Genomic DNA, 12,836 nt, shown 5'->3' with positions numbered 1-12,836 from the left:
TGGCACGGTCTCTGTTGCACAGATTTTGCTGCTTCAGTTTTTATTTTCTACACTCTTAACCCAAATTAGTTGAGTTTACTAGAAAATCGCGTGGAAACTCGTTGCCTTAAACCATTCTAGTTTTTACACAAAGATGAAACTAAATATGTTTAGTAGTCTTTACTAAAATTGATTACCTCATATAAATTTCTTCCCATTTATGTGAGCTAATCAATTTAGTAAATACTACTAAACATGTTTGATACATTGTACTAAGGTTCTAAGTTAACACAACTAAACATGTTTAGTAGTCTTAACTAAAATTGATTACCTCATATAAATTTCTTCCTATTTATGTGAGCTAATCAATTTTAGTAAATACTACTGAACATGTTTGATACATTGCACTAAGGTTCTAAGTTAACACAACTAAACATGTTTAGTTTCATCTTTGTGTAAAAACTAGAATGGTTTAAGGCAACGAGTTTCCACGCGATTTTCTAGTAAACTCAACTAATTTGGATTAAGAGTGAAAATTACTTTTAAGCTAAACTGTAAAGCAAATAAGCAATTTAACATTTAAAGCTATTTATATTTTGTTAATATAATTAATAACATTTCCTCTTACCCTCTTCCTATTACCCTTTTTATGTTCAAGTTGTATTGAATGTAACACTAAATTGTAAAGAGAATAAATCAAATACATTTCAACATTCCAATATTTTATTTTTTGCAGAATACTTACGCAAAAGACAATTTTAACTGTAGTTTGTCATGTTTTTCAGAAGTATAAAAAAGTATCAAAACAGTAGCCATTCAAAAAAAAGTTTGCCATACAAAAGGCAAGTAAAAATAGGCATATGTGCTTGAACTCAATTCTAACATGTTTAGAGAAGGAATACAAATGCAGCAGCATTCAACAAAAATATTTGCATCCTTTTGAAAAAACTGGACACCTTAAAATAGGACACAATCTCCAACTTGGAAAATGAACAGATCAACTATGTTTAAGGGAAGATTTTGCATGTTTTATGTAAATGTACAGTCTGTGTTGTTAGTAAATGTAATCAACTGAAGCAATAAATTCCTGTGCTGCTATTGACTGAAAAAACCTGTAAAATAAGCAGTAATGTTGCTGTTGAGGAAGAATTACATTATTTTGAATTACTGCTTCAAATGACTACATTTACCATCAACACAAACTGGACGTTTACATGAAAAGTGCTGAATTTTCCTTTAACTGTATCAACTAAATATTACTATGGAGCCCTGAGCATACACTTCTAAATCCTGTTTTTTAGAGTACAAGTGGCTGGACACTGATGTCTCTTATAACACTGTAAGCTGAACATTACAAACTTTCTTAAGAAATAAAAGTTGTGGCAGTACTGCTGCACTGAACTGCATTAGATAAGAGCAACTTTATCAACTCCATCTGCATTGAGTATATTTTCAACCCCCTGACTGTTCACTGACAACACACAAGACATTTCGTTACATCGCAAGCTGGTTTTTCAATGTTTGTAACTTTGGTTTTAGTTCAACGTGGCCCAGCTCAAGAAATACCTGTTGGATGAACTGGAACGTGAACTTCATAGAAATGGGGTAACTGAGATGCATTGCATATGCAAGTCCAAAGAGAAGACACATAGCTTTTGGCAGGTCTTGAATGTTGTCCATCACCACTTCTCCCTCAATGACAATTTTTAGTGAGGCTGGACTGAGATGCAGGGAGGATGAGGGCACAGCACCTTCAGGTTCAACAAGGAGGATCCCAATGTCAATGTTGCGGAAAGAGTCATCATCATCTGAGTCCTTTATAAATGACAAGAGCACAACAGTGATATTTCAGTGACCATCAATAATTGATAAAAAAAAATAACTTCCACAATCAAATTGAAATTTCTGTCATATCTGTTTTATCATGCTATGCAGCCCTAGTTTCCTAGTGTAAATGTTGAATGAGTTGGAGCTCTACAAAAGAACATCTATCCAGCATCTTCATGTGCTAGTGCTAAGTGGAACAATACCTTATCCTTTGAATTGTTTAAAACTATGCTCACAAGTTTTCTTCAATCACTGGAACTGCCATCTGTTTTCCCACGCCTGTCTGTCTATGCCCAAATCCTGACATGAACCCAACACAGCATAGCATAAGATATAAATTAAGATATATATATAAAAAAAAAAAAAAAAAAACTATCCCTTTAAAGTGGGTTGCATGAGGTGCTTACAGATGGTCAGCATACTTACCTACAGTAGATGGTGGTCAGCCTTTCCCCACTTTGGAGAAGCAGCAGGTGGATCAGTGTAGGTAGATAAGCAATGTACTGCTGCAACTTGTATTTTTAGATAAGTCAAAAAATTTATATCAGTTTTAGTGGACGCATACTATTTTCAGCATCTCAAACTGCTGTCCAACGGACCTATCTGACTAGAAAATTAAGTTACAGCACTCTCTTCATGCCAACCAAATGCCATAGGAAAAATTAGTAATTTTACCTCACAGAACACAAGAGTTGTTAGTCTAGCATGTCCTTGATCCTTAAATGTGTGCTACTGTGTGATTTTAGTGAATCCAAACCAATCAAATAATAACACAATCGAACAGACTGAGGCAGCAGTAGAAGAGCCGTTCCTCTGTTCAGCAAAGTAAACAGATTTTGTCTATGAAGTTTGGCAGGAGAAATCTATATACAACTTATATAAAAGTAATTTTATGTCAGAAGTCTGACTGACAGTAAGGTAATGCAGTGAAAATATTCTGTGTATAGTGTACATTTCACTGATCTAGATTTTTAGGTGGCTAAAATAATGTTGTTATAAACACTGATCACAGCAGTATATTGCTTAGTTTCCTACACCAGTACCTCTGCTGCTTCTCCAAACCGGGGCCGTGTCAAATGGCACTTAATTCAAGTAATACACTGACTTTGGATAAATAGGTCATACAACACAGCTGCAAAACATTATTGCAAAGTAAATATTAAAGAATTTAAAGTATTTCAAAGACCCATGAGAACCGTGTATAAGAGTGAAAATTCAAGATTGAGTTGTTATTGTTCCTTTAGGTAGTCTTTAAGTAAAATTACTTACAAAGGCTGGTTTGTAGAAGTCTGTGGGGTTGTCACCAAGGATAACAGGAAGTCCTCTGAGCACCAGTGTTCGAATATCAGTTGGCTCTGCAGTCTTTTGGGCAGTAAAATGACAAAAATAAGCAAGTAACTAAGCACAATTGATTGTATCAAAAAATATAAAGTCCCCACATCTTCTTAAGCATCGTTATTACGAATGTACAATATATCGGCATTAACATCGGTATCAGCCAATATTAGTCATTTGTTAACATGTGAGTATTGGTCCGATAAACAAAACTGGGCCAATATTAACAACCCATATCTATTTCCATCTTCTTGTCATTTGATTCCGGACGGGCAGGGGAGGAGGTTGGTCATGTGGTATTTGTTTGGTCATGTGACAGCAATGCAGCGCAAGATTGTGAGGAGTTCATCTGAAGCAGAGAATCAATGTCAGCTGTGGGATTGTTTTGTTTTTTCCAAGGTGTCGAAAGGGTAGTGAAATATATATATTGTATACATTATCAGTTATCTGCCATAACAGCAATATTAATATCGGGTATCGATATCATCCCACATTTTAATATCAGTGCATCCCTAATGGTAATCAAGGACTTTTGAAGGCACATTCCCTAAAATTTAAGAAATACATGGCTCATGGTTAATTAACCCACTGAGACAGTAACACCCTTAACACTGAGAAGAACTAGCAGGTTTTACTGAAGTTCTCTGAAAGTTTAAGTGAAGTTCAGAAACTCAGCCTTGTTTTTCCATCCCTAAATTCAAAATCTTTTAATCATTTCAACAATCTATGTGAAGCATGAAAATAAATACAGTTGGACTTAAAGCCAAGTCATTACATGAGCTGTTGCACACAATGCAAGTGATTAATAGGACCAACCTTTGTTTGTTGGGAAAGCTGTGTCAACATTTGGCCAATGTTCCCTCTCTTGGATCGAAAAATCTCGATAAGACGAGGACTGTGCCGATCAATGCTCTCATAGAATTCCTGTTTGAGATTCTTGCCAACAATCCTGTTGAACTCCATGCATACCTGCAAAATACAGAAAATGCTCCAATATTACATCTTTACAGCTAATAACTGAAGGTGGAAGCACCAGAGTGAGGACAGCAATAAAAATTGCACAGGTGTGGACATGGTCAGCTGTAAAACACAAAGCCCCCTTCAACTCACTCACTTAACACTTTAAATTTGGGGATATTTCAGTTATTCTAGTCAAACTTCTTTAACAAAAACTTTGTACCGCACACAACACAGGAGTTGCTTTTCTACTGCCCTGATTGTTTGTAGTATTGTGTTACTTTTGTGTAGCAGACCATTGCTACATATAAACAGACTATTAATATTTTGTGTCAAATTATATATTTTTGTTGGCAAGTAACCTTTTAATAAGCAGGATAGCGTACCGTGAATAGGGAATTAATAGATGATAAACCTCTTCAGAATAATCTGAAATCAGAGTTCTGCATCAGGGTGTTGATTTCACAATAACGACCAACTCAATATACAATATTCCTTACCAAAAAAAGATAAAGGCAGCTGTAGATAGCAACTACCATGTCCTGCATGGTAAAATTACTTTTTTTTTTGCTGACAGTGGGAATGGCTAACAGATAAATATTTTTAGGTTTTATAAAGGCAGTTTCCTAAGAGAAACACAGACACATATTTAAAAAAAAAGTTCTCATTATTTTATTCATGAATGAACTAACCTGATCTTCTGTGAAAAGAGCAGGCCAACGTTCCACCATCTCACATACGGCAGGTTCTGACTCCACCACCTCTTTTCTTCTCAATGCAAACGTCAGATCCATCTTCTCTTTTACAAGCTGTCCATTTGGTGTTCTCTTCTGCATTTCATTAACCAAGTCTTTGCGGGCACCCTCAAGGGCTACCTGATTAAATCCGTCTGGAAAGTTGGGTAAGAAGTTGATCTCGCCTTTCTTTGCCTTCTTGATGTTCTTGTTGGCTGGTTCTCCTTCAGTTGAATGCCCTCCTCGTTTCCCTGCATTTACTGCTACATCAAGGCACCCTGATCTTCTGCGCTTTGTTCTGTAATTAGCCATTTTAAATTTTAGACTATTTTTCCAGCCGCTACAGCGACTGGTTGAGCCTCGCTCCTGGAGAGAGGGGTGCTTGCTTATGAGGGCTTGTGCAACACTTTCGAACTGAGCATTATTTGGGTATGCTGTGTAACTATACATGCTCTCTGCCAATCTTTCAAGAATCTCATGTTTCAGCTCTTTTGTTACTTTCAGGTGCGTACCATCACGAAGAAACTGAAGATCTGCTTGCCTAAGTCTATATGCTACATCAACAGAAAAATCTGGGATATCAAAACAATCTGGCCACTGTTTCTGTCGCTCCTGCGAGGATGTAGAGAGGATCTCTGTATCTGCTACACTGGGTGTGCCACTCAAAATTTCTTCAGATGTTGAGACAGATACCAACTCAAGTAGAGGGATGACCTTGACTGTTGGTTTTTCAGGAAGATCTTCGATATCTGTCAGATTGCACACTTCATAATTGAATTCAGGATCTTGGTACTGGAGACTGAAGTTGAAATTAAGTCCCAGTGATTCTTTAAGCTTGCCTATCAAATCCTCCACTGTAGTAGGTCTTGTATTCAGAACAACCTTTCTTATATCTGTCTCTGTGAAAATTACTCTCAAGGTCATCTTCTGGTGTGCTGCCATCTTGGAAATAAAAAAAATAGCTTATTAGAAATATATACACAAAGACATAGATATTCAGTTTAACATATGGCTTATCAAAAAAGATACAAAATTACCAATTAGGCTTACATTTAGACTCTATCCAGAGCAATGCTAGTACTGACAACACTTGTGGTTTCTCAACACAGAATATAGCGAGTGAGTGTCACTGCTGAATTTTCTCCAAATCTGTATGCTGACAGAGGGAAAACATCATTCAGCTCTTTTAGTTCCACCACACACAAAGAGGGATTTGCGCTGCCACAGAGTTCAAATGATCTGAAATGTTCATGGTACCATGCCGTCATTGTATTGCACACAAACAAGATCTCTGTGTTTATTGCCACAATCTGCTTGATCTGTTTGAAATTTGGGAGGCCTGAACATGAACCGACAGAGAGTATCATATCAGCACAATATCTAATTCCATCTACAGAGACTGATGATGCAACCAGAACCTTTGTAAGCTGGGGTACTCTCTTGCAGAAAACTTGTTGGACATTCTCGGGGAAAGATGTGATCAGTGCTGTGGTAACTTTGTCCAGCTCAACTGAGGGCTTGAAAAACGAACTTGTGTCCAAACAGTAAGCCATCATTTTCTGATGCTTTACAGCCAGTGTAAGTGCCACATGTCTGAAGTTGTGTGCATTACGAATGACCCGCTTGAAGAATTTATGTTTTCCCTCGAAACGCATTGTCCAGACATCTGACAGTGGGCCAAATGCCTTAATCATCTCAGGATAATGCTCAATGAAGTGGTGTTTTGGACGCAATTTGAAATTTGGGAATGTAGTTTGCAACAGTTCTCTGTGTTCTGACACTTTGCAGTCAAAGAAATGTATAGACTCTTCAGTGTGCCTTGTTGCTACAGCCAATTCAACAATATCTTTAAGGAGCATCAGAACGTTCCAGGCATCGTCCCCTTCAGGCACTTTATGGCCAATGAGAAGTGGGAGCAACCTGATTAGAGCCCAGTTCTCATGGCCATTTCCACCTATGGTCCCTTTGGTAGAGAAGCCTTGGGCAATAGGCTGAGGCTGGTCAGTTTTGTCATGAAAAGCATATGCAAAAGATTTGATAGCATGGTTCAGTGTTTCTAATGTGAAATATTTCTTAGAAATCAGTTCTGAAATGCAGAGTGATAACTCAACAGGAACAACCCCTTCAAAAAGGTCGTGTAGGATGTCAGGGGGATAGCCACGAGCAACATGAAAGTGCTCCAGACTGTCAGTTAGTACACATCGTCCCTTTACACCATACTGTTTTGCCAAAGTGGGATCCTGCTGTACCTCCTGTACCTGTTTGTTGTGAATGTCTGCAGTTCGGGGTTCAAAAGAGCCCGAGCTTACCTCCTTGTCTTGGATCTCACTCCTCGTTGCCATGCAGAACCTGCAGAACTTGTCCACTCCAAAGCTCTCAAAGAATCCTGCAAAAGAATGAGCAGCCAAGTTATCAGCAGCCACATACAACACTGTGCCTTTGACACATGCTCCCAACTTCTCAACATATAGGCCATCTTGCTCCAAAGAAACCAGATCCTGGATCAGAGGATGAAGAAATTTAGCATAGCCATATTCTTTTACATCAGAGGCTTTACATAAAAGAGCAAGTTGAATGGACTGGAGTGTGGACCTATATTTTGATGGCACATTGGCAAGCACCCAATACACTGCACTCATTTTATGTTTCTTCTTAGATGTCCCTAATGGATTGGACACTTCAAAATCATCTGTGTAAAGTCCAACAGCGATTCTGAATTCCTCGCTGTTAAGGAGGCCATTTCCTTTACAGTACAAACCATCTCTGTATGTACTGTACTCATGTGGCACATGTTTTTGTACTGGAAGAGCTTTATCTAAAATGTCTGCCCTGTTCAACATTTTCTGTAACATGGCATTTATAGGAACATATACAGCACTAGATTTCTTTTCCCTGGCAATAAAGTACTCAACTGGCATAACCACATCAAAGTTTTTGTTTACATATGCTGCTCTCCTTTTAGAGGTTGATAAGGAGCCACCCTTGCCACAATACTTTAGTATGATATTGCTCTCTGAGGCAGCCCTGACTACCTGTTTCACAGTTGAATCATCTACATCTGTGTGTAGCTTCAAAATGTCCTTGACTGAATTGTGCAGCAGTGGTTGGGACAGTTCACTTAAATGTAGGAGCTGTTGTATAACTTCATCGATAGAACTTTGTGGAATGTGGAGGATGGTTTGCATCTTTAAAAAAAGAGCAGCTAGGTTGTGCTCCAACTGTTTCCCAAGATCATGATGCTCTTCATTGCTGGACTCTTCGCTGCCTTCTAAATCAACAGTGTTGTTTGGGGGCCCATGTTCCTCTTCTGCCACTTCATTGGTTTCACTACCAGACACTATTTCTGGTTTGAACATCTTCCAATTGCCTGTTCTGTGCTGTTTACTTCTGTGTGCATTGAATGTGGAGTACACAGTAGTATGAAAGTTACACCCATTATATGGACAGTGGACTCTGTGATTAACTTTTAAATGTGTACTCCGCAAGTGAGTGATAAAAACTGCCTCTGTGCAAGCAGCAGAAAAATCACAGGACTGACAGTGAAAGGTCAGTGTTTCACACAGTTGTGCATCTTGGTCTTTCTGGTGAATTTTGGATAAGTGGACCCTAAGTGCACTGATGGACTTAAATGTGCATAAACACTCTTGGTGTAAGCAAGGAAATGGTACAGTTCTGGTGTAGCTTCCATGTTTTAGCCTGTAATGTTTTAAGAGGTAACCCCTTTTCTCTGATGTAAACTCACAGTATTTGCACTTCCACTGCATCTTCACACGGACCTGTAAGAACAAAAATAATAAAAATTTTAGCACACTTGTCCACAACCATGTCATCAGTGATCAAGGAAATATGGTACTTTGAAATACTGTCTCCCTTTGAAATTTCTGTTCTCAGCCTGAAAATTTTGTTTTCCCATTTCACATTAGAGTTAAAATATTGCCAAATGAGTTAGGCTTACCCTTCTGTCTGCAGACAATTGACAGGTTTAATAACGTTTCTAACTTGTTGTCAGTTCTGTATTTTAAGAGTCTGGAGATCAGAGGTGGAGAAGAAGAACTGGCGATAACCTCAGCTTCAGCTCTTTAGTCATACAAGATTTCAACCTTTGTGTCCGACCATTACATTTCAGTACATACGAAACCGTATAGAAAAAAACGTGGACTAGGTTAACACAAGCACATGCTGTTACGAACGATGTGAAACGCTAAGCTAACGATAGCATTTAGCTGTCTTGACACTACTGGAGCGGCTTTTTCGATTAAAAAAAATTACCCTCAGAGACAGGATACACTCGGCTTAAACTTGGTGTAATAAAGGTTTATTTCAGCAAAGTACATCTCTCCTAAAGTAACTGTCCGTTATAAACTGAGACTCGTCAGTATGCTAACACTAAGCCAATGCTAACATTCGCGCTCGCCACTCCACTCGCGATATTTAACTTCGATTCCAAAACCCCTCACTTTACCAAAGTGTCGATAATGGTGGCGGTAGGCTGTAACTATAATTTTCAGTTATATCTGCACATGGAACTCAGCTATCTTTTAAGCAAAGAAATAGCTAGAATTATTTAAAATAGTTATTCTTCACACTTACCAGTCAGGAGTCGTTGAACTTGCCACGGTGCATGTTGCAGCAGGACTGAGTTTGAATATGCCCCGCCCCTTCACTTCAAAAACATAATATCTTTAGTAATCTCTGCTTAACAAGTTCATTACACTCTATATTTGTGTAGAAAAGTACAGTTAACTAATTTGATTTAGTAATGGGACAACATTTTTACCAAACACGAAAGAATAAGTAATGATTACTAAAACGTTTAATTACAATTAATATCTGGGTTAAGAGTGTATGATAGTGAAGAACAATCATAAGCATGTCGTCAGATCTTTACTGGCAAATAAATCAAATGTTTGCAGAGAGTCAGTATTTATAGAGTTGGACATCAACTTCTGGGACAAATCCTGATTGGTGGAGAGCCATTCCTGCCCTGTCAGAGCTCCAAGCTGCTCATAGTTTGTGGACTCCCTCTTTTTAAAAACTGACCATACTAAAAACTTCTAATGATTCAGGAGCAATCTGGTGACACTCTGCATTTTCCAGCATGATGGAGCACCAGGTCAGAAGGAGAAAGCAATAACAAAGAGCTTCACATACATTTGATTCATCTGGCAGTGAAAATCTTATGAAAGGCTCATGATTGTTCTTCATTACATCACAGAAATGTGTAAAAAATAATGATGTGGTGGAGAGTATGAAGCACAAAAACTGTCAACCTGCCAAAGCTCTTGGTTTGATTGTGATAGAAAAAAACCTCTTTATCGATTGGAAGTATATTACAGACTACATTTTAAATAAGATACAAAAAATATGTCCACCAATGACGCAACATGAATGGATGGGTTGGGCATGCGGTCCTGTGGTTTAGAGCCAATTATTGTCCCTGGAAATAGAGCTAAACAGCGAGCTCAAGCTTGCTGTTTAAAGGGCTCCAGTTCCTGAAGTGAATTTCCTGTTTACTGACATTTATGTAAGGAGTTTGAATCCTTCCTGTCCTATTGAGTTTAACCTTTTCATTATTGTGCTGTCATATAATGGCAGTCTGAATACACGTTGTAGTTTGTGTTGTACAGTGGAGTCTGTTATCAATCCTGACTGCGATCACTGCTTTCAGGTTTCTGATACTCAGTTTTAAATATTTCCATGGTAACAGCCACCTCCACCACTCACAGACGTCACTTGAGGATTGTGGGTAGTGTAGTTCGTTTCTGCTGCATTGACTAAAACACATGTTTGTTAAACCAAGGTTGGCAACGGGTGATTCTAAGATCAAATCAATCACCATATCATTCACAAAGTGGAATAAATAGTTTTCAGTTAAATGTTTCAGGGTGGATCCTTTAGTTATCACACCTGAGGCAAAGAGACAGACAGTAAAGCCTGCAAGAGCAGGCCAACAAATCATCAAGCAATTAAAGTTGCATCATTCAGTGAAGATGCTGGAAAACCTGCTGCACCACACGCAGCAGGTTTGATTTATTGTGCAGACTCAGCGCAGAGCGTCGGGAGCCGCAGGTTTGTAGAGTGTCACTTCAGCTCAGCGGCAGCCATCGTGCTTGAGCCGCATTTAGAGTGACATGAATCCTGTAATTAGCAAACTCAATCATTCATGTCAGTGAATGTGTTTTTGTTTGTGGACTGCTGGAAAGCACACATAGCATTCCTGACATGCATGGGAAAGAAAATTCATCCTAAGTCCATCTGTCAGGATGCTAACCTGCTTCTCCCTGCTCTCTGCCCTCTCTCCATCCCCCTCACTCCCTCTGCATTCAACCAGAAAACACATAATCTGATATAAATCAGGCAAACAAACAGTTTTAAGTTTTTTATGAGAAGAGAGTCGAGGGGAACAGCAGCATAGCACAGAGATTAGTGATGTGAGGCCAGCAGACGCTCCTCTGGCATTAAAACTTCTCCTCCTCTCTCAGTCTCTGTGCTGCCATCCATAAGATGGATCCCACAAGGAAACAAAAAGCATGAATGAATCCATATGAGTTTGTAACAGAATACTGGGCTTGTGATTTCCTCTTATTTGTTTTGAGAAAAACACCCATAAAAACTTTTCATCAAGTCAGTTTCTTTCAGTACTTTAGTTCACGTTCCATAAATGAACTTTAAATAAACCATGAAAATGTTTCAAAATATAAAAAAAAAAATACATCAAGCAAATAAAATATGACAAATAATAATTAAAAATAATATCATAAAAAGAACGCATAAAAGACGTCTTTGTTCATATTCCCTGGAAACCTTTAAAGAAGAAAATCCCAAATATCCATGCAAACCAACAAAATGCTGTTTCCTGTGGGCTAACCAAAGGGCTGTAACAACCTCACATTGACTCCACATGATTATTGTTGTCAAAAGAATCAACTTTACTGATATTACTGCCATATCTACAGAAATGTTTATCCTACTGATCCAAAGACACCAAATACGCTGCTCCATCCTCTTCCTGCTGCCTGCAGGAACAGGCAAGTGACTCTACATGTATCAGAAATGGAGGAAACTTGACTAATACAGCAGAAATATCAGTAAATATGTTTATTTATACCAAATATGGGGAAATTTGTGAACTTCTTTCCTCCTTAAAGATTCCCTGTAGTGTCTCATGCGGTAAAGAAAACACTGTGTTGTGAGGATTATTACACTGTTTGCTAATTAGTGTGTACAACTTGTTTATAAAAAGAGATGATTTTAGCATCACTCAGTTTTTAGAAGAAAAAAACCTGGTTTTGCTTTTAAAAAGCAGCAGGAAGCCTGTTAAAGCAGCCACTCCCTCAGCTGACACTCCTGTAAAGAGTACCAGGAGGTTGCTTCAGGTCAGGTAAGGGCACTTTGTCTCCATTCAGCCAGGCGATAAAGGCCACCGTGTAAAAGGAGAAAGGCTATCAGATAGTTGGGGCCAGCCACCGTGGCAGAAATCAAGCGGTTCTGAAAGGCTCCGTCTCGGCGCTCTCTGACTCAGCGTGAGAGAAACCCTCGCGTCCTGACGGCCAGAGATGGTTTTTAAAAAGACGCCAGATTACAGCGTCTTATAGCCCGCAGTCGCCTGGAGGTGCACTCGTCTTTCCTTCCCCCGTTTGTCTCGCTTTCAATCGCTTGCAGCCACTCTTTCCGAGCCACGCCGAGCCCTTCCATGCACAAGCTTGTCAGCATTTCAATAGCTTTTGTCTCAAACAAGATAGGATGCCTTTGACTCCATCCACCTGTCACTGTAAGAGAAAAACTTTAGGATTTTAAAAAAGGAGGCCGAGGTCATTCCAGTTCAGAAAGTCCTGATGTACATGCAGCAATTTGCATAGCCTTTCATTCACGTTCTCAGGCCGAAATCTCACTGTGCTCGTGGTGATCTATTGTAAAGACATCTTCAACTTAAAACGACTCCCCGTACAAAGCTGCCTTTTGAGCGCAGCTTCCCTAATGAGTGATGGCATAAAAGAACGGAGG

General features: G+C 38.9%; 1 protein-coding gene across 4 annotated transcripts; it reads right to left on the bottom strand.

Annotated features, from left to right (window-relative positions):
• Positions 1-1,151: 1,151 nt before the first annotated feature.
• On the bottom strand, positions 1,152-9,582 carry LOC115796551 (uncharacterized). 4 transcript variants are annotated; one of them, XM_030752953.1, is made up of 8 exons: positions 9,423-9,578; positions 8,575-8,608; positions 7,142-7,218; positions 5,883-5,988; positions 4,791-5,774; positions 3,958-4,110; positions 3,076-3,168; positions 1,152-1,794 (listed from the first exon to the last, which is right to left on the bottom strand). In XM_030752953.1, exons 5-8 carry the CDS (start codon positions 5,772-5,774, stop codon positions 1,474-1,476), a joined length of 1,551 nt encoding a protein of 516 aa, XP_030608813.1. In that variant the 5' UTR covers positions 5,883-5,988; positions 7,142-7,218; positions 8,575-8,608; positions 9,423-9,578; the 3' UTR covers positions 1,152-1,473. The 4 variants fall into 4 exon arrangements, with proteins under 4 accessions (XP_030608813.1, XP_030608810.1, XP_030608812.1 ...); XM_030752950.1 differs by lacking the exon at positions 5,883-5,988 and having other exon boundaries at positions 9,423-9,582; XM_030752952.1 differs by lacking the exons at positions 5,883-5,988; positions 9,423-9,578 and adding an exon at positions 9,102-9,401.
• Positions 9,583-12,836: the final 3,254 nt, after the last annotated feature.

The sequence above is a fragment of the Archocentrus centrarchus genome, chromosome 2 (assembly GCF_007364275.1).
Source record: "Archocentrus centrarchus isolate MPI-CPG fArcCen1 chromosome 2, fArcCen1, whole genome shotgun sequence".
NCBI classification, from domain to species: Eukaryota; Metazoa; Chordata; class Actinopteri; order Cichliformes; family Cichlidae; genus Archocentrus; species Archocentrus centrarchus.
This window is presented reverse-complemented; position numbering and strand designations above follow the sequence as displayed.